Source organism: Ranitomeya variabilis, chromosome 6 (genome assembly GCF_051348905.1).
Source record: "Ranitomeya variabilis isolate aRanVar5 chromosome 6, aRanVar5.hap1, whole genome shotgun sequence".
Lineage (NCBI taxonomy): Eukaryota > Metazoa > Chordata > Amphibia > Anura > Dendrobatidae > Ranitomeya > Ranitomeya variabilis.
In genome coordinates, this window is record NC_135237.1 from 150,126,037 (window position 1) to 150,152,413 (window position 26,377).

The following is a 26,377-nucleotide window of genomic DNA, read 5'->3' on the forward strand; positions in this document are numbered from 1 at the left end:
TGGATCCCCAAGACCTGTGCAATTAAAAGGTCCATATCTCTCCACCAGGGCTGAAGAATTGGGCACGACCACCAGGTGTGTTCCAGAGTTCCCCTGTGACCGCACCCCCTCCAGCATTTATCCGACCCGGCAGGGTCATAGTGAGCCACCTGAACCGGATATTGATACCATCTAAGGTGTACTTTTTTCAATTGTTCGAGATGATTGACGCAGGCAGATACCCGTAATACCTCACCCAGTCCCTCCTCCCAATCCATCGGGTCAGATAGGAAGTCCAGATCCTGTTCCCACTTGATCATATATGGCAGTTTAACATCTTCTGCTGGGTCATTAAAGGCTTTATATAATATTGAAATTCCCTTCGGGCCAGAGTCAGGCAACAAGAAATAACCATTAACCCTGTTATTTAAATGGGAGTTGAAGAAAGGCGAGTCTGGGGAATTATGAAGTAGATGACATATCTGCAAATATTGATAGAAATATCTCCGGACATTCGGGAAGTTAGAGGCCAAGCGGTCAAAGGGGATAAGGCCAGTGGTATCAAATATCTGCCGTAATGTTACGATTCCAGCATCAACCCAAGGCTGGAGATTAATAAATGGGATGTGTGTCTCAAGGGCTTTTAAGGATAGGGAGTCATGAGATAATTTAATCAAGGAAGGGACCAGTGTCCTCCAATAGTGGAGCGCGATTTTCATGGTTGGTAAGGCAGGGGAATAATCAGTGATTGCAATAGATTCTGCCTCAAGAATCGTGCGGGTAGATCTAGTTTTGGCATAGTAGTTTTCTATTTGGAGCCATCTATGGTCTTTGTCCGCCTGCCACCAGTCTCTAAGTCCAGTTAGTATGGCCGCTCTATGGTACAGCATGAGGTTCGGCATTCCCAGCCCTCCCCGTTTGTACGGATAGTACATCAAGGTCCTAGAGATTCTAGATTTTTTGTGTGACCAAATATAATTGTATGTCATAGTTTGTAATTTCAAAATCAAACGTTTGGGGATTTTTAATGGGATACACCTAAGGAGATAAAGTATTTTAGGCAGGATCATCATTTTGAAAACATTAATCCTGGCAATCCAGGTTGTCATAACTGTGTGAAAATGGTCAAGTTGTGCCCTAACCTGTGTAATCAATTTAGAGAAATTCTTCTCGACAATCTGTTCAGAGCCCGTCAATATAACTCCCAAGTATGGGATACCCTCTGTCATCCATTTAAATGGAAACTCAGCCTCCATTTTCGACTTGGCCGCGCATGGAACTGCCACCGGAAACAACAAGGACTTCGTAGGATTCAACCTGTAGTATGACACATTACTGAATTCCCCGAGTTCCAAGGTAATAGCTGTCAAGGATGTCTCCAAGTTGACACAGGATAGAATAACATCATCAGCATACAAGCCAATTCTGTGCTCCATCTGTCCAACCCTGATGCCGGTGATATTAGTAGAGGTTCTTATGCGTTCAGCAAGCGGCTCCATGCACAGTGCGAAAATAATAGGAGAGAGTGGGCAACCCTGACGAGTGCCATTCGTGATCTGAAACGGACCAGATAAAAAACCGGACGTCAAGACTCTGGCACAAGGAGTCGAGTACATAGCACAGATTGCTGAGAATATTGGGCCCGACAGTCCAAACCTTTCCAGTACTGCCCGAAGATACCCCCAGTGCACCCTGTCAAAAGCCTTCTCAGCATCAAGCGACAGGAATGCACTGGGTAGGCCAGACAGCTCGGCTATTTTAATCAGATTCAGCATGCGCCGCACCCCATCTTTCGTCTCACGTCCGGCCACAAAACCCACTTGGTCCGGTGAAATTATAGTTGGGATAATAAGCTTTAGTCTGGACGCTATAATTTTACTGAATATTTTGACATCCGAATTGAGCAGAGCAATGGGTCTAAAGTCACCAGGGTGTGTGAGGGGTTTCCCAGGCTTGGGTATGGTAGATATGGTAGCTTCCAAACCAGGAGCCGCCACAGTACCCGAGTCTCTCCACACCGAGAATAATCTCTGCAAATATGGAGTCAGCAACAGATAAAAGGATTTATAATAGTCATTCGTCAGCCCGTCTGGGCCTGGGGCCTTATGAGATTTAGTTTGTTTAATCGTCGAGTTAATTTCTACATCTGTGAAGGGAGAATTAAGGTAGTTTAGCTTCTCAGATGTAATACGGGGTAATTTTATAGAGTCTAGATATTTATAAATAGATTGGTGATCCGGTTGGGGAGTAGAAGGGTCATCTTTTAAGTTATACAATCCGGTATAATATTCTGCAAAAGCTTGGACTATGTCCTGAGGGTTCCTAAGGGCCTTCCCATTTTTATCTAAGATATGGTCCACTCTTGATTTAGCTTCCCTCTTACGTACTCTGCGCGCCAGGAGTGCACCTGCCCTATCACCGACGGCATATAGATTAGTCTTGAATTTCTTCATGTTATGTGCATATCTGGCCAGGAGATTTTCTCTCAATTTAAACCTAATCTGATAGATCTCCTCGGAGATAGAAGGCGTGGGAGCAGACTTGTTGATATTGTCTAAATATTGCAGGTGGGAAAGTAATACCTCTCTGCCACTCTCCCTCTTCCTTTTCAGGTAGGAAGCTTGTTGGAGAAGCACACCTCTAATCACTACTTTATGTGCCAACCATAAGGACTTATCAGAAACCTCTCCATTATCATTTATCTGAAAGTAATGTTCCAACTCCGAAGAGACTCTATCTAACACCTCCCCATTCAGCAGCAATGCGTCATTTAATCGCCACCTAAAGGCTGGGTTAGCTTGGTGTGCTAAAGTAAGAGTTAGAGTGATGGGAGCGTGATCAGACCACGTTATTAAGCCTATAGTTGCGGATCTACATCTGGACAAGGTTGCACTATCTGTTAGAAAATAATCAATACGGGAGTATGTGGAATGCCTGGAAGAGTAAAAGGTATAATCCCTCTCAGATGCATGTGAATATCTCCAATAATCATGCAGGTGGAATTCGCCTGTGAGGAGAGTCAAGTCCCCTCTAGGTCGTCTGCTACCAGAAGAGCAATCAAGGTCCGCATGCATGGGGAGATTAAAGTCACCACATATTATATTGCTGCCCTTCACATTTACAGAGACTTCATGAAGGGTTGTTCTCAGGAATTTGTGTTGTCCCTCATTGGGAGCATAAAGATTTGTCAACGTGTGTAACTCACCATTCAATAGGCACGTGATAGTTAAGCACCTACCTGTGGGGTCATTATTTTGCGCTATCAATTTAAAAGCGATTGTATTTTTCACTATGATGCACACACCAGCCTTTTTGGTTGGGCCATTAGCAAATAGAATGTGTGGGAAGAGGGGATGACGGAGCCTAAAATTATCCTCGGCCAACAAATGGGTCTCCTGCAAGCAGATAATATCTGCCCTCGACCGCTTCACCTCCCTCCACATCATAGATCTCTTCTCAGGGGAGTTTAAACCCCTGACATTCAAAGAAAGAATTTGTAAAGTCATGGTACCATTATACTAAAATCTATACTGCTGGTATTACCCAGTGACCCCACTGGTGGTGTACCGAAACTCATATACAAATAACTGCCAGTTCCATAATAACAATCAAAAATCAGTATAGACAGAGAATGCCCGGGGATTTGGAGAGAAAAAACCTGGAGGAAAGAAAGGGGAAGGGCAAGTATGTAGTCGCATCGGAAGGAGACTCTAAATGTATGCCAGACAGAGTAAAAAGAACCAAAAAATAAAAAATAACAAGTAAAAACAAAGGAAAAAAAACCCCAAAACATAGGTCAATATACGAGGAATCCTCGTAGGAACGTCTGGAACAGTCCAGACAGTCCGCAGAACAGAATCTGCGTGGGGGGTGGAAGTGAGAGGTTCACAATCCAAAGGCCCACTGAGGGGTGCAGTAGGAGGGCTCAGCAATCCAGACACCGTCCGTGTGGCACTGTCAATCCGTAGACCAGTCTGAGGCTATTTTCCTTCCTGTATCCGCAGGTCTGGGAGCAAAGGGTATTTTCCAGGCCGTAAACCTCTCCTCTGCCTGTTTAGGCGAGGAGCAGGGGACCGTGCGTCCTTCATAAGTGATAATCAAACGCACAGGATTAAACCCCCATCGGTAACGTATGTTGATGTCCCTCAATGCTTTACAGACATGGGCATATTCTCTCCTTTTGGCCAGGGTAGCAGCTGACAAATCCGGGAAGACCTGGAGATCCCGGAATTCAGGGGGTAGGTCAGGGGGGCTCCTTATCCGCCGCAGGAATGTCTCTTTAGTAGTGTACAAATGAATCCGTGCAAGGATGTCTCTAGGAAGAGATGGATCTAGATGCTTGGGCTTGGGTGTTCTATGTACCCTGTCCGCCAGTAGATCTCTCGAGGAAAGTGAGGGCAGGACAGCCTGCATAAAATTCTGGAGGAAAGCAGCTAAATCTTTATCTGCAACATTCTCAGGGATTCCTCTCACTCGAATATTGTTCCTCCTGGATCTGTCCTCTAAGTCGTGCAATTTATCAAACGCCCCTGCTAACTTGCCTTTTATAGCTTGGTTTTCATCCACCAGAGCGTTAATTACAGAGACATATTCGGACATTTTGTTTTCCAAATGATCCGTGCGGGCCCCTAAGGAGTTAATGTCTCCTCTTATCTCCTTCAACATGTCCTGCATATCCTCTTTTAGTGAGGCGCGTATAGATGTGAGGAATTCTTTCATATCCCCCTTGGTCATAGGTGCAGAGCTGCTATATTGTGCTCCCGCTGAGGTCTCACCTCTTTCAGAATCCCGGGAGCCGTGGGAGGAGTGTGATGATCTGGAGGGAGAAGCCGCCGCCATTTTCCCTGCGGCATGTGTGGTTTGAGACCGCGGAAAGAAGTCTGGCAGGCGAGGAGGAGAGGTCTTCTTATGGGATCTGCCTCGGGTCATCATGTGCCCAGTCGTACTGCGGTGCTAGCGGTAAGCGCCTCAGCGGTCAGGAGAGTCAGTGAAAGCCGGTATGAGCCGCGTTATGTCTGGTGGTGCCAAAGCTCGTCACCTCATTTTAGGTCCAGCATGACAAGGTTAGGTGTGGGACCAGCCCAGGACAGTGTACTTGAGGGTACAACTCAGTGATGATGTTGTAGAAGCAGATGAAAAACATACAGGAAGCACACTGTCTCTGATATATGTCTTATTGTTCTCCTGGGTGCTGCTGCTGGAAAAGGGGTGGGATTCCAAAGAAGTAGTTTATCTTCTCTTATGGAGGAGAGTGACAGTGGTAGACGATCAGCTTCTGTTGACTAGAAGGGATATTGTCAGCCTCCCTTATCTCTCACACTGGAGTCGTGTTTGCTCAGCAAAGGAGGATCTGTCCTGACCCCCCACTGTGAGAACTGGGCTATTGCAAGTGTGTGCAGGCTGCAATCACCTCTCTGCTCAGGGGGAATCTCCTAATAGATCTGGCTGTGAGCAGAGAAGGATTAAGGAAACCTCTGGAAGATGATAAAAGTGCTGGTGTTTCTGCTGTTAGATGTTTGGGCAGCGAGAGGTGCAGAGAGCAAACTACAGGCCCTCCTCCAAAGGGGAAGCACAGGCCTGTTACACTCACCAGGCCTCAAGGCTCAGGCTGCAGAGATCCCTTCACAGTCTGTAAAAGCTATTTTCTTGTGGTCCACCAAGTGCAGAACACTCTCATGGAGGCTTAGATGGTAAGACAAGATGATTTACAGCAGCAGTGTGGCCGATGGATGTTGATTTCCAGGCTGGAGATCAGGAGCTCCTGGAAGAAGCTTCCTCTCTTGATGGTGCCTAAGCCACCGTGGTCCCCATTTCTAACGGTGTCGGACCGCATTCCTGGAGCTTCCCTGTCTTCAACGGTCACACCTTTGGTCACCTCTGCCAAGTCCCAGAGTTGGTCAGACCCACACTTCTGTCCTGTCATATGTTCTGGTATGGCTACCACAGTCATCCTGACTTCTCCTTGTGGAGCACTGTCATTCCACTGTGTCAGTGCTTCTGTCAGCACACCATTGTACTCAGCCCTAGCGGATGCTACTGGCAATGACACGTCACAGTCACCCCCGGAGTCTGTGTCACACCCCACAGTATGGTGAACCCTCAAGTTCCTCTCTATCTGGGTGTCAGCTTTGCTCTTTTTAACTACCACATCATTATCAGTCATCTTGTGGTACATGTCAGGTGACATCATGTCCATAAGTTAAGCAGCCGCACCCTTCCCACTGATCAACCCGACGTCTGACCCGTCAATTTTGGGAGGTATTACTGCCTTAATGTATGCCCCCACAACAGTAGAGAGATGTCCATCCTCCTGCTGTAGAGGAACGCCCTCCTTCCATAAGACGGAGTACAGCCTAGAGTCCCGGCCCACTATCACTGAACAGGTTAAGTTTGAGACTATTGCGAGGTTAAGACTTGAATGGCCCCTGACCGTCTCGAGTTGCACCAAGGCCACTGAATAAACCTTAGTGTCCCCATGGATGCAGGTGACCTCGATCTTCTTTTTGGACATTACAAATTTATCTTCCACAGTCCTTACTAGGGTCACCGAGCTCCCCGAATCGACCAGACCAAATACATCCTCTACCTCTGTGTTCAACTCCAGAACACACCCACGTAGCCTCTTGCCAAGAGGGTAGTTCTTATGGCAAGTTGGACAAACATAGTTCCATTGGCAACCATCCATCTGTGCCACCCCTTTAACTTCAGGAGGCTCCACTTCTTTTTGGGTAACTACCACTTCCCGGGACTCCATATTGGCTGAGCAATCCACAGCACGGACCTACATAGCATGAACTACGTTGTTCTCGGCTACAGTCCAATGGCGCATTCGCCACCACCTCTTTTTTTGCCACCAACCTTATTTGGGTTACCGTCCCATTTTGGGACTCTGCCCCTTTAGGGTCACCACCCCCTTTTGGGACTCCACCCCCTTTTGGGCAACCATCCCTGTTTGGGTTACCGCCCCCTTTTTTGGGGACATCACCCCTTTTAGGGACACCACTCCTTCCCTGGGGTACACCTCGTGGACTCCCCAAGGTACTCTCAGGTACCATTTCGCACAGTACACTTATGTCTCTCGGCTTGTACTGGCCCTTTAAGGGTTTATATGACCTGGACCACCAATGTCCTCTCACGACATCTCACCAGCACTGCCACAGCTCCTGCTGCAGTCACCAACTGCTGGCACCACCGGCTGCTGCAGAACCTCTTGCTGCAACTGCAGCTCCTCTCCGCAAGGCTCTGCATGGCTCCGCAGACTTCGTGGACCTGCCGATCCACAGCAACTCTTTGTAACCCTACCAAGTTACAGCCAGACGCTTGAAAGTTTCGTGGACCCGCCGATCCACAGCAAACTTCGTAACCCCGCCGAGTTACAGCAATCAGGTCAACACGTGCTTCCTGGACCATTGCCCACAGTCTAGCACCATATGTGAGATTACGCTCCCTGAGTGCGTTGGGGGACACTCACTTGGCAACAGGATTAAAGCATTCAGGCACGGTTTCTCACAAAAACAGTCTATCCGGTTTATTAAACATCATAAACCGCACCACGACCAGTTCATTATTTACATCAACGGAACATAATAACCACCGACAGTCTGGCGTTACCTTACAGGAGCTCTTGCTCCACACACTGACTCCTGTCAGTCCTGGTTTCCAGGGCAGCTGTGAACTGGGATCACGGTCCTTGTGACCAGGGCACTTCAGATAGTCCAGACCCGCAGATGGAACTGTAGCTTCCCCAACACAGTAGCCATCAGAGGCTCTGCAGATATGGCCTCTCCATGCGCTATTAAGGAAGTCCAGTCCCAGGCACTTCTAACACACAGGCCCTCAGTCCATGGCCTCACCATGTGCTTTCAGGAATCCAGTCCACTCCAGGACATTCCAAAACAGACCATTCAGGACTTTACACACTGACCATTCCGGTCCATACACTCTGAACATGTGACCCAAAGCCTGGTCACATTATGTACCTGTAACCCTCCCATAGGTGGGAGGTGTGTGTGTGGTTAGCCAGTTCCGCCCAGCTCTCCAACTAACCCTTCAAGCCTCCCTTTTAACTAAACAAATACTTTTGAGACTACAGGTCCCAGAACAACAATACTACAGGCTTACAGTGCAGACTCCCTCTGCGACACATTATCACCATTACAGATACGCCTCCACGCGTATCCTGAGGAGCACATACAGCGCCCCCTGGCTGTAACATGGGTCACTGCATCACACATGATAGAGTGCAATCTTTTTTGTATATTGTATATGGAGGTAGCTCCTCCTGGCATGCACCTATTCACACTAGTTTGGATGTGCCAGTTTTTTGTCATTCAAACTTTTACATGTCTCTGTATACTGCGGAGCAGGAGCACTATGTGGGGCCATTATCCTGTGGGCAACTATATGGGGCCATTATACTGTGAGATGCATTATACTGTGTGGCACAATATGGGGCCATTTTACTGTGGGGCACTATGAGGTCATTATAATGTGGTGCACTACATGGGGTCATTATACTGTGGGGCATTATATGGGGCCATTATTCTGTGGGGCACTATAAGAGGCCACTATACTGTGGAGCACTATATGGGGCCAGTATACTATGGGGTACTATATGGAGCTATTATATGTGGAGCACATTATAGTGTGGTCCACTATATGGGGCCATTATACTGTAGGACACATTATACTGTGGGTAACTATATGGTGCCATTATACTGTGGAGCACTATGTAGCGCCACTATACAGAGGGCAGCATGACTCAACGACTCAAATGAGATTACGTACGTCACCTCTGTGTCTCACAGAGCGCAGTGGGACCCGGAGTGGTTGCTTAAACGGCCTATGGAGCTTCATTCTCTGAACAAGACTCCATAGCTTTTGAACGTCACATGCAGGGATCGTCATGGTAACACCATGGACTATGGAGAACCTGCATGGGATTTTCTTGTTTTCTAATAAATTGGTGAACGAGTGATGGTGTCTTGTCTTTATTTCTCTCTTTTTATATTTTTCAGGTTTCCATCTGCCCTCTGTGGACTACATTGGATTTGCATGAATGAACTTACGGAAAATGTTGGCGAGTGTTTTTTCAAATGCAATTTATTTTGTCTATCTCTGTGTTTTTATTTTTTATTACCAGGTTAGTAATGGGGGTGTCTGATAGACACCTCTCCATTACTAATCCAGGGGTTGATGCCAGCTGTGATTTTTGACAATTTACAGCTGATATTAACCTCAACTACCAATACCCCGATTGCCGATGCACCAGGGCAATCAGGAAGAGCCAGGTAAAGTGACAGAATTAGAGCATCTAATATGATCTGCCACTTCTAGGGTGGCTGCGGACTTGTATTTTTAGGCTGGGAAGGTTACAATAATCAGGGACCTTCCCTGCCTGATAATAGAAGCCCAAAGCTGTCTGTTTTACCTTGGCTGGCTATCAAAAATAGTGGGGTCCCCACATCGTTTTTTTTCATTCATTCATTAGTGTAAACAAGGCTAAACGCCCTTTAGTGTCACATGAAAGGCCCTAAAGGGTGTAAGCTTATTATATGTAGGGGCTTGTGAAATATTTCTACAGGACATTTATTCTATTTATCTATTCTATCTATCTATCTATCTATCTATCTATCTATCTATCTATGGCCATTATACTGTGGAGCACTGTGTTGTGACCATTATACTGTATGGTGCAGTATGTGGGACCATTATACTGTGGAGCACTATTGGACTATATGGACGACTATATGGGGAATCTAGGGGGTTCAGTAGGATGAACATTCCTCTGTAAGGGCTGCCAACTTATGAGATATGATCTTTCATGACCCGGGTGAATATTATTTTTGGGAAGAATGGGTGCGTGTGTGGGGAGGGGGAGGACAATTTGTGTGACCATGCTCTGTCCACTTCTATGGGAGTAGTGGATGGAGTGGGGTCACACATTTCCCCACTTCTCCCATTTAAGTGGATGAAGCGGTGTAAGACATTACACCACTGCTCCCATAGAAATTGACAGAGTAGAGTCACACATTATACCACTGCTCCCATAGAAGTGGACAGAGCAATTAGCCTTAAAGCATTTAATAGATTTCTAGGCTTTGCAAGTTATTACTGGAAGTTCTTCATTATCCTACAACCCAAAACAACTGTTCAGCACATTCAACTCTCTCCTCCACTCACCACTGCCACCTCCAACTCCCATCATCTCTTCCAAGGGTTTTGCCACCTACTTCAGAAATTAGATCGACCAAACAAGGCAAACCTTTACTGTTCCACCACCCCAACCACTCCACATACCAAACCTCTGTCCTTCCCAAATAACCTCCCTCTCCAACATCACTGAATGAGAGCTTACTCACCTCCTTTCCAAATCACACCTTACCACCTGTGCACTTGACCCCATCCCTTTCCACCTGCTCCCCAACCTCACTAACACGCTCTCTCCAGCCCTAACCCATCTCTTCAACCTATCGCTATCTTCTGGTATCTTCCCCTCTGCCTTCAAACATGCCACCATCACACCCATCCTCAAAAAAACAAACCTTGACCCAACTGCTATGCCTGCCCAGCTATTGCCCCATATCTCTGTTCCCATTTGCTTCAAAACTCCTTGAACAGCATGTCCATGCTCAACTTTCCTGCCACCTCTCATATAACTCTCTCTTTGACAACCTCCAATCTGGGTTCTGCCCCCACTACTTCACCGAAACTGCCCTGACCAAAATTACTAATGACTTACAGCCAAAGCTAACAGACAGTTCTCCATCCTCCTCCTTCTCGACCTGTCCTCTGCCTTTGACACAGTCGACCACTGCCTACTGCTACAGATTCTTTCTCCCCTTGGCATCAAAGACCTTGCCCTGTCCTGGATTGCCTCATACCTTTCCGACCGCACATTCAATGTTTCCCACTCCCACATTACCTCCTCATCCCGCCCTCTCTCTGTTGGTGTTGCTGAAGACTCTGTCCTGGGGCCCCTACTTTTTTCCATCTATACCCTTGGCCTAGGACAGTGATGGCGAACCTATGACACGCGTGTCAGTGCTGACACGCGTAGTCATTTTCAGTGACACGCCAGCCGCCGGCCGCGGCCCCATAGAAATTGCTTCTTTCCCAGGGTCTGAAGGAGAGGAAACTCTCCTTCAGGCCCTGGGAACCATATTAATGTGTAAAATAAAGAATTAAAATAAAAAATATTGCTATACTCACCTCTCCGACGCAGCCTGGACCTCACCGAGGGAACCGGCAGCGTTGTTTGCTTAAAAATCGCGCTTTTCCTTCCTTACGTGAAGTCCCGGCTTGTGATTGGTCGCGTGCCGCCCATGTGGCCGCGACGCGACCAATCACAGCAAGCCGTGACGTAATTTTAGGTCCTTCAGGATTTTAAAATTACGTTCTGGCTTGTGATTGGTCGCGTCGCGGTCACATGGGCGACGCGACCAATCACAAGCCGGGACGTCACGTAAGGAAGGAAAAGCGCGATTTTTAAGCAAACAACGCTGCCGGTTCCCTCGGTGAGGTCCAGGCTGCGTCGGAGAGGTGAGTATAGCAATATTTTTTATTTTAATTCTTTATTTTACACATTAATGTTGTTTCGATACCGATACCCGATACCACAAAAGTATCGGATCTTGGTATCGGAATTCCGATACAGCAAATATCGGCCGATACCCGATACTTGCGGTATCGGAATGCTCAACAATGGCATCCGATCCGATTTTTTATCGGATCGGATGCCATGCAGGAGGTCTGTGGGTCCAAACAACAGAGCTCCGGTGCAGAGCGTCTAGGCCTGGGACTTCCGGTAGGCCAGGCGCAGCTCCCGGAAGTCCCAGGCCTCTGCGTCGGATCTGTGTTGTTTGGGCGACATTGCGCTGCTCCCTGCTGCGCCGACCAGAAGTCCCAGGCTGCGCCGACCAGAAGTCCCAGGCTGCACCGACCAGAAGTCCCAGGCTGCACCGACCAGAAGTCCCAGGCTGCACCGACCAGAAGTCCCAGGCTGCACTTCTGAGGCCTGAGGAGATAGCTGTCTGGAGGCCCTGTGATAGCTGTCTGGAGACCCTGTGATAGCTGTCTGGAGGCCCTGTGATTGCTGTCTGGAGGCCCTGTGATTGCTGTCTGGAGGCCCTGTGATTGCTGTCTGGAGGCCCTGTGATTGCTGTCTGGAGGCCCTGTGATTGCTGTCTGGAGGCCCTGTGATTGCTGTCTGGAGGCCCTGTGACTACTACAGCAACCATCATCCAGTGAACTGTGGGGTGTCATTGGCCATTACTGAGATAAGTGAGAGGGAGGCATCAGTGATGGCGAACCTGTGGCAGTCCAGCTGTTGCAAAACTACAATTCCCATCATGGCTGGCCATTCAAAGCAAAGGCTTTGGCTGTGAAGACATGATGGGAATTGTAGTTTTGCAACAGCTGGAGTGCCACAGGTTCGCCATCACTGGAAGAATTCCCCCTCCCCCTCACTTATCTTAGTTCACGGCACCCCACACAAGTTAAATAATAGCAAGACCAACAAAAGAAACCAACTGACAGATGAACAAAGAAGTCACTAAGCAGGTAAGTTAATTCTAATTATACATATTTGTTATTTAAACTATACATGTCGCAAAATTATGTTTTTTTATCAAGGTGACACACCACCCAAGTTATGCTCGTTTTTTTGGCGAATTTTGACACACCAAGCTCAAAAGGTTGCCCATCACTGGCCTAGGACAACTCATAAAGTCCTATGGCTTCCAGTACCACCTGTATGCGGACGACACTCAGATCTAACTCTCTGGCCCAGATGTCACCTCCCTGCTGTCCAGAATGCCGGAGTGTCTAATAGCCATATCCTCCTTCTTCACCTATCGCTTCCTAAAACTCAATGTAGGCAAAACCGAACTCATCATCTTTCCTCCATCTCGCGTATCTCCCCTACCCGATCTATCTATTATGGTAAACGGCATCATGCTCTCTCCCGCACCTGTAATCAGCTGCCTCGGAGTAACTCTCGACTCTGCCCTGTCCTTCAAAGCACACGTCCAAACTCTTGCCACCTCCTGTCGCATCCAGCTCAAAAATATTGCCAGAATCCGTCCCTTCCTCAGCCCTCAATCTACTAAAACTCTTGTGCATGCCCTCATCATCTCCCGCCTCGACTACTGCAACACCCTCCTCTGTGGCCTCCACGCTAACTCTTTTGCAAACACTTCAGTCTGTCATCAACTATGCTGTCTGCCTAATCCGCCTCTCTCCTCGCTACTCCCCTGCTTCTCCCCTCTGCAAATCCCTCCACTCGCTCCCAATTCCCCAACGAATCCAGTTCAAACTACTAACACTGATCTACAAAGCCATCCACAACCTGTCCCCTCCCTATATCTCTGAACTAAACTCCCAATATCTTCCCTCACGTAATCTTCAATCCTCCCAAGACCTCCTACTCTCCATCACACTTATTCATTCCTCACACAACCGCCTCCAAGATTTCTCTCAAATATCCCCCATCCTCTGGAATTCCACGCCTCAACACGTCCGAATATCCACCACCCTCGGATCCCTCAGATGGAACCTGAAAACCCATCTCTTCAGGAAAGCCTACAGCCTGCAATAACCATTCTGCTGCCTCACCACCACCCGAGTTGCCGCCTCACCACCACCAGAGCTGCTGCACCCCCGACCTTCTGTCTCTTCCACGTTATCCTGTAGAATGTAAGTCCGCAAGGACAGGGTCCTCTCCCCTCTGTACCAGTCTGTCATTTTAAATTCGTTTACTGTAAATGATATCTATAACTCTGTACATAACCCCTTTCTCATGTACAGCACCATGGAATTAATGGTGCCATATTAATAAATAATAATAATAATAATATTAAGAACTTTTTGGTCATAGCCAAGCCTTTAGCTGACATGAATAAGATGGGAACTGTTATGATCCCTAGTGGCGGAGGATCACAAATAGATCAGCAAGTGATTAAACTAAGGACGAGCTCTAGGGTGATGGTAACTGGACTGATCGCAAATCTGAACCTATCCAAAACAACTAGAGGTAGCCGGTGAACGTGCCTAAAAAATTCTTAGACGTCTCGAGCCAGCCTGAGGAACTAGCTACCCCTAAAGAGAAAGAAAGACCTCGCTTGCCTCCAGAGAAATAATCCCCAAAGATATAGAAGCCCCCAACAAATATTAACGGTGAAGTAAGAAGAAGGCACATACATAGGGATGAAATCAGATTCAGCAAAAGAGGCCCACTAGTACTAGAAAGCAGAAAATAGAGCAGGGGTCTATGCGATCAATAAAAAACCCTTACAAAATATCCATCCTGAGATTTCAAGAACCCACACACCAACTAACGGTGTGTGGGGAGAAACTCAGCCCACTAGAGCAACCAGCAAGCGAGGGAATTACATTTTAGCAAGCTGGAACAGAAAACATGATAAACACTGCTGATCAAAAAATGAGCAAACAAAACTTAGCTTATCCTGGATGGACTGGGAGCAAGGTAGTCAGAAGGAATCTGAGTAGCACTGATTACATCGACAGCCGGCCACAAGTGGAAGTAAAACAGAGCTATATAGGAACCTCCCAGAGGATAACGAACCAGCTGATAGCCAGAGACCAGCAGGATAACAAACAAAGCCACCAGGGGGAGTGTTGTGGATTCTGTTTGTGGGCTCCCTCTGGTGGTTACTGCTGGTACTGGGTGACTTTGGTGGGTTGCGGCCTTTGGTTTCCACCTGTCCATCAGTGGCTGGGTGTTTCCTATTTTACCTGGCCTTTCTGTCATTCCCTTGCCGGCTATCAATGTATTCAGATGTGCTCTGTTTGGTTCCTGCCTACCTGCTCCCAGATCTTTCAGGATAAGCTAAGTGCTGATTTTCAGTTGTTTGGTTTTTTGTCCAGCTTGCTTATTATGTCTCTATGCTAGCTGGTAGCTCTAGTGGACTGAGGTTCTCCCCATGTGCCATGAGTTGGCACATGGGTTCTTGTAATCTCAGGATGGTTTTTTGATTAGGGTTTTTTGCTGACCGCTCAGTCCCCTTTTGTATCGTTCTGCTTTCTAGTTTACAGCGGGCCTCAATTTGCTAAAACTATATATATCATCTCTATGTGTGTGCCTTCCTCTCATTTCACCGTCAATACATGTGGGGGGCAACTATATCTTTTGGGGTTCATTCCTCTGGAGGCAAGTGAGGTCTTTATTTTCTCTGCAGTGCTAGTTAGCTCTTAGGCTGGTGCGTGGCGTCTAGAACCAACGTAGGCACGCTCCCTGGCTATCTCTAGTTGCGTTTGTCAGGCGTAGGGCAGCGGTCAGCCCAGGTTCCATCACCCTAGAGCTCGTCCGTAATATATTTGTACTTTGCTTGTCCTGTGCTATCCCTAGCCATTGGGATTCATGACAGGGGAGCCCAAAGCAAAAGTCACACCATACCACCAGTGACCACAAGAGGGAGCCCGAAAACAGAGTTCAAAACAGTACCCCCCCTTAAGGAGGGGTCACCGAACCCTCATGAAAACCCCCAGGGCGATCAGGATGAGCCACATGGAAGGCACGAACCAAATCGGCCGCATGAACATCAGAGGCGACAACCCAAGAATTATCCTCCTGACCATAGCCCTTCCACTTGACCAAATACTGGAGCCTCCGTCTAGAAACACGAGAATCCAAGATCTTCTCCACCACGTATTCCAATTCTCCCTCAACCAGCACCGGGGCAGGAGGCTCAACCGGAGGAACCACAGGTACCACATACCTCCGCAACAACGAGCGATGGAACACATTATGAATAGCAAATGATGCCGGGAGGTCCAGACGGAATGACACAGGGCCAAGGACTTCCAGAATCTTATAAGGACCGATAAACCGAGGCTTGAACTTAGGAGAGGAGACCTTCATAGGAACGAAGCGAGAAGACAACCACACCAAGTCCCCAACGCGAAGTCGGGGACCCACACAGCAACGGCGGTTGGCAAAGAGCTGAGCCTTCTCTTGTGACAACTTCAAATTGTCCACCACATGATTCCAAATCTGATGCAACCTATCCACCACAACATCCACTCCAGGACAGTCAAAAGGCTCCACCTGACCCGAGGAAAAACGAGGTTGAAACCCCAAATTACAAAAAAAAGGAGAAACCAAAGTAGCAGAACTAGCCCGATTATTAAGGGCAAACTCGGCCAACGGTAAAAAAGTAACCCAGTCGTCCTGGTCAGCAGAAACAAAACATCTTAAATAAGTCTCCAAGGTCTGATTAGTTCGCTCGGTTTGGCCATTCGTCTGAGGATGGAAGGCCGACGAAAAAGACAATTCAATGCCCAACTTAGCACAAAAGGTCCGCCAAAACAAAGACAAACAGTCTCTCCGGTGGACAGCGGTCAGGTCTATCCGCCTGAAACTCTTGCAGCACACGTCGCAAATCTGGGGAGATGGCAGACAAAATCACCCCTTCTCTAAGGATACCAGCCGGCTCTGAATCTCCAGGAGAGTCAGGCACAAAACTCCTAGAAAGAGCATCAGCTTTCACATTCTTCGAACCCGGCAGGTACGAGACCATGAAATCAAAACGAGAGAAAAACAACGACCAACGAGCCTGTCTGGGATTCAGCCGCTTGGCCGACTCGAGATAAATCAAATTCTTGTGGTCAGTCAAGACCACCACACGATGTTTAGCTCCCTCGAGCCAATGTCGCCACTCCTCAAATGCCCACTTCATAGCCAACAGCTCCCGATTACCGACATCATAATTCCGCTCGGCAGGCGAAAACTTTCTTGAAAAGAAAGCACATGGCTTCATCACAGAGCCATCGGGGCTTCTCTGCGACAAAACAGCCCCCGCTCCAATCTCAGAAGCATCAACCTCCACCTGGAAGGGAAGTGAGACATCAGGCTGACATAAGACCGGAGCCAAAGAAAACCGACGCTTCAGCTCCCGAAAGGCCTCCACAGCCGCAGAAGACCAATTAGTCACATCAGAACCCTTCTTGGTTAAATCCGTCAAAGGCTTAACAACGCCAGAAAAATTAGCTATGAAGCGACGGTAAAAATTAGCAAAACCCAAGAACTTCTGAAGACTCTTAACAGATGTAGGCTGCGTCCAGTCATGAATAGCCTGAACCTTGACTGGGTCCATCTCAATAGTAGAAGGAGAAAAAATGAAACCCAAAAAAGAAATCTTCTGGACTCCAAAAAGACATTTTGAGCCCTTCACAAATAAAGCATTGTCACGTAGGACCTGAAAGACCATCCTGACCTGCTTAACATGAGACTCCCAATCATCCGAAAAAACCAGAATATCATCCAGATACAGAATCATAAACTTATCCAGATATTCACGGAAGATGTCATGCATAAAGGACTGAAAGACTGAAGGAGCATTAGAAAGTCCAAAAGGCATCACCAAGTACTCAAAATGGCCTTCAGGCGTATTAAATGCAGTTTTCCATTCATCACCCTGTTTTATACGCACAAGGTTATACGCACCACGAAGATCTATCTTGGTGAACCAACTAGACCCCCTAATGCGAGCAAACAAATCAGTTAACAATGGCAAAGGATACTGAAATTTGACCGTGATTTTATTCAAAAGGCGATAATCAATACAGGGTCTCAGGGAACCATCCTTTTTAGCCACAAAAAAGAATCCTGCACCAAGAGGGGATGAGGACGGGCAAATATGTCCCTTCTCTAAAGACTCCTTTATATAACTCCGCATGGCAGCATGCTCCGGCACAGATAAATTGAAAAGTCGTCCCTTAGGAAACTTACTACCAGGAATCAAATTTATAGCACAATCACAGTCCCTATGAGGAGGTAGAGAATTGAGTTTGGGCTCCTCAAATACATCCTGGTAGTCTGACAAAAACATAGGGACTTCAGAAGGAGTGGACGAAGCAACTGACACCACAGGAGCGTCACCATGAATTCCCTGACAACCCCAACTTGACACCGACATAGCTTTCCAATCCAGGACTGGATTATGAGTCTGCAACCATGGTAGACCCAACACGACAACATCATGCAAATTATGCAGTACAAGAAAGCGAATCACCTCCCGATGAACAGGAGTCATGCACATGGTCACTTGTGTCCAGTACTGAGGTCTATTCGTAGCCAATGGTGTAGAATCAATTCCCCTTAGTGGAATAGGGAATTTTAAAGGCTCCAAATCAAAACCACAGCGCCTGGCAAATGACCAATCCATCAGACTCAGGGCGGCACCTGAATCTACAAAAGCATTAACCGGGTAAGATGACAGGGAACAAATCAGGGTAACAGACAAAATGAACTTAGGCTGTAAAGTACCAATGGTGACAGATTTATCAACCTTTTTTTTGCGCTTAGAGCATGCTGAGATAACATGAGCTGAGTCACCACAGTAAAAGCACAACCCATTTTGCCGTCTATAATTTTGCCGTTCACTTCTGGTCAGAATTCTGTCACATTGCATAGATTCAGGTGTCTGTTCAGAAGACATCGCCAAATGGTGCACAGGTTTGCGCTCACGCAAACGCCGATCAATCTGAATGGCCAGAGTCATTGACTCATTCAGACCTGCAGGCGTAGGGAACCCCACCATGACATTCTTAATGGCTTCAGAAAGACCTTCTCTGAAATTTGCAGCCAGGGCACACTCATTCCACTGAGTAAGCACCGACCATTTCCGAAATTTCTGGCAGTACACCTCTGCTTCATCTTGCCCCTGCGAGAGGGCCAATAACGTTTTTTCAGCCTGGTTCTCAAGATTAGGTTCCACATAGAGCAATCCAAGGGCTAGAAAAAACGCATCTACACTAAGCAATGCAGGATCCCCTGGCGCCAATGCGAAGGCCCAATCTTGGGGGTCACCACGCAAAAAGGAAATGATAATCTTAACTTGCTGAACGGCATCACCAGAGGAACAAGGTTTCAAAGAAAGAAACAACTTACAATTGTTCCTAAAATTCAGGAACCTAGATCTATCTCCAGAAAACAACTCCAGAATAGGTATTCTAGGCTCTGACATAGGACTGTGAACAACAAAATCCTGAATACTTTGAACCCTAGCAGCAAGATGATCCAGACTGGACATCCATGTCAGCAGCTGAACTCAGAGCCACACCAAGATTAAGAGGAGGAGAGAAGCTAGCCACAGCAGCTAGACACACGGCAAAAAAAAAAAAAAAAATTTCTCAAGGCTTCTTTTCTCCTGCTTCTGCCATGCAATTAACACTTTACAGGCTGGCTGTACTGTTATGATCCCTAGTGGCGGAGGATCACAAATAGATCAGCAAGTGATTAAACTAAGGACGAGCTCTAGGGAGATGGTAACTGGACTGATCGCAAATCTGAACCTATCCAAAACAACTAGAGGTAGCCGGTGAACGTGCCTAAAAAATTCTTAGACGTCTCGAGCCAGCCTGAGGAACTAGCTACCCCTAAAGAGAAAGAAAGACCTCGCTTGCCTCCAGAGAAATAATCCCCAAAGATATAGAAGCCCCCAACAAATATTAACGGTGAAGTAAGAAGAAGGCACATACATAGGGATGAAATCAGATTCAGCAAAAGAGGCCCACTAGTACTAGAAAGCAGAAAATAGAGCAGGGGTCTATGCGATCAATAAAAAACCCTTACAAAATATCCATCCTGAGATTTCAAGAACCCACACACCAACTAACGGTGTGTGGGGAGAAACTCAGCCCACTAGAGCAACCAGCAAGCGAGGGAATTACATTTTAGCAAGCTGGAACAGAAAACATGATAAACACTGCTGATCAAAAAATGAGCAAACAAAACTTAGCTTATCCTGGATGGACTGGGAGCAAGGTAGTCAGAAGGAATCTGAGTAGCACTGATTACATCGACAGCCGGCCACAAGTGGAAGTAAAACAGAGCTATATAGGAACCTCCCAGAGGATAACGAACCAGCTGATAGCCAGAGACCAGCAGGATAACAAACAAAGCCACCAGGGGGAGCCCAAAGCAAAAGTCACACCATACCACCAGTGACCACAAGAGGGAGCCCGAAAACAGAGTTCACAACAGGGAACAGACTTTTCCTCCTTGCCAGCCGAGGCAGTTAATACTTTTTCTTCTCTCAAAACAGCCTTTTCTGAAGCTTCTCTTCTCAGTCAATGAGATATCGATCTGAATTTTGTGGACAAAGTAGACTTTTCTGCTGTGGGGATGGTGGCTGTGCTTTTGCAAAAAAAGATGGTTACCTTCATCACTGTGTTTTATTTCCAGAAGTTCTCTCAAGCTGAATGCAAATATGATCGTGATAGTCAGCTTTTGGCAATTAAAAGAGCCTTTGAGAAATGAAGACACTGGTTGGAGGGTTCTAGACATAAAGTAAAGTTCTTGACCAATCATAAAAACCTTTTGCATGTTGATACTGTCAAGTGTTTAAACAACCGACAGGTCCGGTAGGTTTTTTAGTGACTAGGGATCGGGCCAAAAAGATAGCAATCTGTAGATGTAGAAAGGCCCCTTTCTTTAGAGTGACGGAGTTTGTGTGGTTATCCTCGAAAAATTAACATCTTATCGTGGCTTCAAAGAAGATTTCTCCCAAATTTGTAGGTCCTTACAGGATTACCAAAATTTTGAATCGCGTGACAGTTAGGCTATGTGCACACGTTGCGGATTTGTCTTTGGAATTTTCTGTGCGGAATCTTCCTCTCTTGGTAGAAAACGCAGATGAAAATCTGTGTGTATTTGATGCGATTTTTATGCATTTTTGATGTGGATTTTCATGCGTTTTTTTCATGCGGATTTGTATGCGTTTTTGTAAGCTAAATAAAGATATATTATTTAACCAAAAAAAGAATTGTGATGTCATTTCCTTGTCCAACCTCTTCTTTAACATACTGGTATTTAGTATTCAGTGACTGCAAATATGTAGATAATTGTAAAAAGTGAAAACACAAAGTTTATGAGGAAGTTATAACATTTCATTATAGAATGACATTTTTAAATAATTTAGCAGAATGTATGTTGTTTATAATGTTAGGTGTACAAGAGCCGAAAATAAATCACAGACCACAGTTTCAGAAAAAGGTGCAATATATTTTAGTATATTTTTCTTTTGCAATGTATACCATTCAGATTTTTTTGTTACACCAAGATATCCCCTTATTTCAGAGTTAGGCAACTTGTGGCTGTATAGCGGTCACTGACCTCTGAGTCCCGGATCGGTCAGTGTGCCAATGTCACAGGTTATCTATCCCTGTGCTTGTTATAATATAGCAACAATCTCTAAAAATAATGGCAAATACATTCTTTATTGGCATGGTGATTCTCCACCCTGAACCATTCTGAGTTACTGCAGTGCCTATGCATGCAATGAAAAGTATTTTATCATATGGAGAAAAAAGGAAATAGATGAGTCTTAGAACAATAATGTGTGTGCGGGATTATATATAAGCCCTTGCATAGGTTTACATATAATCAGCTGTGTGTATATATATATATATATATATATATATATATATATATATATATATATATACGTTGACTTCTTTAATTATCTTAGGGCTTATAAAATTTTAGAAAACCGGCCCTTTAACATTGCTTAGTTATTAGATTGCCTCTAAACACACACAAAAAATACAGATATTACTGACGAACCCAAACCAATGCCGAAACTCTAAAAGCTGAAATTTTGTTTTTTTTTTTTTTTAGACAGGGAAATACAGAAGAGTAAAACCCAACTGTAGATGTAACTAAAAATTACTTTCAAATGCCTTTATCACAGTTTAAGATTTGTATTTTGTCAGTGTATTGAGTGAACCTTCAGGGCCTTCAGGTTGTGCTGATCTTGCACGGAGAATTCCGAAACCAAGAACTGGTGAGACGCAGTCCCTAGCCACACACTAGAACCAACTCTGACCACGTTGAATACTCTTAGATAAGCCATTCCTTTTTACTTTCATCAATGGTCTCGGTAAAGTTGGGGTCATTGTTTATAATGGCTGCATCAGCATTGTCGGCAGATTCGGCTCCCTTGGCTTCATTTGTGTGGTAGGTGCCCTTGTGGCGGAACATGTAGCGTATTAAAAACACCAAGGTGCAAAGAATGGTGAAGATCACCACTGCTATGATACCTGGAGGAAAAGAAAGACAATGCATAAAGATGTCATAATATATAGAGATTATATGTTAAGAAATTCTACATAGACTTTTCCTTAAAGTCATTAATATATTTTTGACCTACTAATTCCTAGATGTCTGTCATAGAAGAGAGTTTTCTACCATCTAGGACCATGTGATTTCTCCTTGCTTTTTATCCAAAAGCTACAAGACATTTTTGTCATTATCTCATTCTTCATGGTGCTTAGTAGCCATCTTGTTGAGAGAGTAGAACTTCCTGTAACGACTATATTAAAGATAAGCTGTCGGGATGATTTTACTATGGAAACTGGTGGTAAGACTATTTAGGTAATAGTACAACAATAAAAATAAGACCTATGTTCCTTTGCTGAAAAATTAAGCTTTGAAACCATATACAAATTAGCCTGTCAGTGCTTTGGGGCAGAGTCGGACTGGGGCACCTTGGGCCCACCAGAGAAAATCATTCTTTGGGCCCACTATGTAGCTACATAGAAATAAATTCAAGACCATCAATTGTGTGGTAAAACACACTAATATCAGGGTATAATATAAGGTAATACACGTCTTAATTATGAAGCAGGGGTTGGGGTAGCCCCCTCATAGAATATAAAGTAGCCCCCTCATAGAATATAATGTAGCCTCCCTCATGTAAAATAAGGCAGCCCCCCTCATAGAGTATAATCCAGCACCCCACAAAATATAATGCAACCCCCTCATAAGGTATAATGCAACCCCCCATAGAATATAATGGAGCACCCTCATATGGCATAATACAGCCCTCTCATATAGTATAATGCAGCCCCTCCACAGAATATAATGTAGCCCCCTCATAAGGCAGCCCCCATAGAATATACTGTAGCTCCCTCATAGGGCATAATGCAGCTCCCCTCATATAGTATGATGTAGCCCCCTGAGAGAATAATGCAGCCCCCACAGAATTATAATGTAGCCCCCTCATAGGGTATAATGCAGCCCCCCTTAAAGGGTATAATGCAGGCCCCCCTCCACCACCATCATTGTTCTCCCCCTCCACCCCATCATTGTACTCATCACCACCTCCATCACTGCTTTCTCTCCCACCACCTCCATCATTGCCTCCTCCCCCACCACCATTGTCCTTTCCACCACACTACCATCTTTGTCCTTTCCACCACTACCATCTTTGTCCTTTCCACCACAACCATCATTGTCTTCTCCCCCACCACCCCATCATTGCCCATTCCACCACCTCCATCATTGCCTCCCTCCACCACCATCATTGCCCATTCCACCACCTCTATCATTGCCTCCCCCACCACCATCATCATTGCCTCCACCACCATCATCATTGCCTCTCCTACCACCACCATCATTGCCTCCCTCCACCACCATCATTGCCTTCTCCCCCACCACGCCATCACCCAAATCATTGCCAATCTCCAATACACACACAACATCACTATCACACATACAGCACCACACACAGACAGCACCACACCACTCTCACACACACACACACACACACACACACACACAAAGCACCACATCGCACCACATACACACGCAGGCAGGCAGAGACACACCCACACAGCACCCACTCAACTCTCTGCACGCTCCCAGCGGCCACAGCACTTCCCGGCAGCTTTTTCTCAGAAACAGTCGCTCTGAATGATGACATCAACAAGCTGCACTGGAGTCAGATAGGAAGTGCCGGGCAGGCGGGCAGGAATGAGGATGGCATTGGATCCCTGCAGCTCTGCTACAGTCCCAAGCTGCAGGGATCGCAATCAGGGTTCACCGCCCTTTAGGGCCACCTCTGGGGCCCCGATTCAGCAGCACTGGCGGACAGTGTAAGCCTCAGCCTGTGGCTAACGCTGCCCACTATCAAAGTAAAATGGTATTCACTCATCTCCACGCCCGTGGGGGTGTGGGGAAGCATGATTATTTATTTCTCTTTTGCAGCAGGGACAGGCTACTGTCTCCAGCTGCTGCTCACTAGCACTGGGAGGGCCCCCCTTGACTCAGGGGCCCCATAGCAGCTGGGTGTGCCGCTATTAGCAACACAACACTAGCTGGGGGGCTCCTGGAGCAGTGGGGGCCCTAGGCAGCTGCTGGCCAATATGCCAGCAGGTGTCAGTGCCTGGGGACACCGGAGAATGCTCCGGTTCTCTGGTGGGCCAGTACGACCCTGCTTTGGGGGCATTTCCACACCTCCAAAGCACTTGCAAGCATGTGGTTTGAAATCTTCATTTCTCAGCTATGGCATGTCGGATGCCCATTCAGCAATACCACCAGTTTTAGTAGTAAGTAGTATGAGTTGAGCTGCACGACACAAGAACAGCTACTACATACAGGTGCATCTCACAAAATTAGGATATCATCAAAAAGTTAATTTATTTCAGTTCTTCAAAAAGTGAAACTCATATATAGAGTCCTTACAAACAGAGTGATATACTTCAAGTGTTTATTTCTGTTAATGTTGATGATTATGGCTTACAGTCAATGAAAACCCAAAAGTCATTATCTCAGTAAATTAGAATACTTTATAACTCCAGCTTGAAAAAATAATTTTAATATTCTAAATGTTGGCCTACTGAAATGTATATTCAGTAAATGCACTCAATACTTGTTCGGGGCTCCTTTGGCATCAATTACTGCATCAATGCGGCGTGGCATGGAAGCGATCAGCCTATGGCACTGCTGAGGTGTTATGGAAGCCCAGGTTGCTTTGATAGCAGCCTTCAGCTCGTCTGCATTGTTGGGTCTGGTGTCTCATCTTCTTCTTGACATTACCCCATAGGTTCTCTATGGGGTTAAGGTCAGACAAGTTTGCTGCCCAATCAAGCACAGTGATACTGTTGTTTTTAAACCAGGTATTGGTACTTTTGGCAGTGTGGACAGGTGCCAAGTCCTGCTGGAGAATGAAATTTCCATCTCCAAAAAGCTTGTCTGCAGAGGGAAGCATGAAGTGCTCTAAAATTTCCTGGTAGACGGCTGCGCTGACTTTGGTCTTGATAAAACACAGTGGACCTACACGGGCAGATGACATAGCTCCCCAAACCATCACTGATTGTAGAAACTTCACACTAGACCTCAAGCAGCTTGGATTGTCTGTGTCTCCATTCTTCCTCCAGACTCTGGGACCTTGATTTCCAAGGTCTAGTGTGAAGTATCCACAATTAAAGATGGTTTCGTGAGCCATGTCATCTGCTGGTTTAGGTACACTGTGTTTTATCAAGACCAAACTCAGCGCTTTGGCACCTTTCCACACTGCCAAAAGTACCAACACCTGGTTTACAAACAATAGTATCACTGTGCTTGATTGGCTAGCAAACTTGACTGACCTTAACTCCATAGAGAATCTATGGGGTATTGTCAAGAGGAAGATGAGCGACACCAGACCCAGCAATGCAGATGAGCTGAAGGCTGCTATCAAAGCAACCTGGGCTTCCATAACAATTCAGTAGTGCCACAGGCTGATCACCTCCATGCCACGCCGCATTGATGCAGTAATAGATGCTAAACAAGCCCTAACCAAGTATTGAGTGCATTTACTGAACATACATTTCAGTAGGCCAACATTTCAGATTTTAAAATCATTTTTTCAAGCTGCTGTTATAAAGTATTCTAATTTACTGAGATAATGACTTTGGGGTTTTCATTGGCTGCAAGACATAATCATCAACATTAAAAGAAATACACACTTGAAATCCATCACCCTGTTTGTAATGACTCTATCTAATATACGAGTTTCACTTTCTGTATTGAAGGACTGAAATAAATTAACTTTTTGTTGGTATTCTAATTTTATGAGATGCACCTGTACAGTGGGGGAAAAAAGTATTTGTTGCCTGAACAATGCTCTCATAGACTTGATCTGGTCATGATGTGGCTGTATTTGTCCCTTGTATGTGGTATTTTTCTGTCACTATGTGGTTGTAATATGTGGTCTGGTCATGGTGTGATGGTATTTGTCCATTGTACTGTATGTGGTATTATTCGTCATTTAAAAAAAATGTATATGACACATTCCCTTAAAGAAAAATAAATAAAAATATATCTAAAAAGAGTATTGGGTGTTTTAAGTAATGTTTAATAGGTTAGAGTAGAGTAGGGCCATGTCAAAAGAGTGTTTCTTGTCGTGGTGGTGACTTAAAAAAATCTTTTGGCTGATGGCTATGTATGTGATATGGTGTTAATGTGTGATTGGTGAGGACAAGGTGCAGAAGTGGAGTTTTTCCAAGAGTTGGTGGTGTGACTGTAGAAGGTTCGAGGGGTGGAGCCTGGAGAGTCTCGAGGCGGCTCAAAAATGTTGCCAGTATGAGGCCCTGAAATTCCTGGTGGCAGCCC

The 26,377-nt window shown here is 45.9% G+C and overlaps 1 protein-coding gene across 1 annotated transcript in view; it reads right to left on the bottom strand.

Moving 5' to 3' along the window:
- Window positions 1-20,983: 20,983 nt before the first annotated feature.
- The window catches only part of CNTNAP2 (contactin associated protein 2), a 3,158,824-nt gene continuing 3,153,430 nt past the window's right edge, over window positions 20,984-26,377 (bottom strand). Inside the window, exon 24 of the mRNA XM_077269131.1 lies at window positions 20,984-22,041. Coding sequence (XP_077125246.1) covers window positions 21,842-22,041 — 200 coding nt within the window. The 3' untranslated portion in view covers window positions 20,984-21,841. The remainder of the gene's footprint in view (window positions 22,042-26,377) is intronic.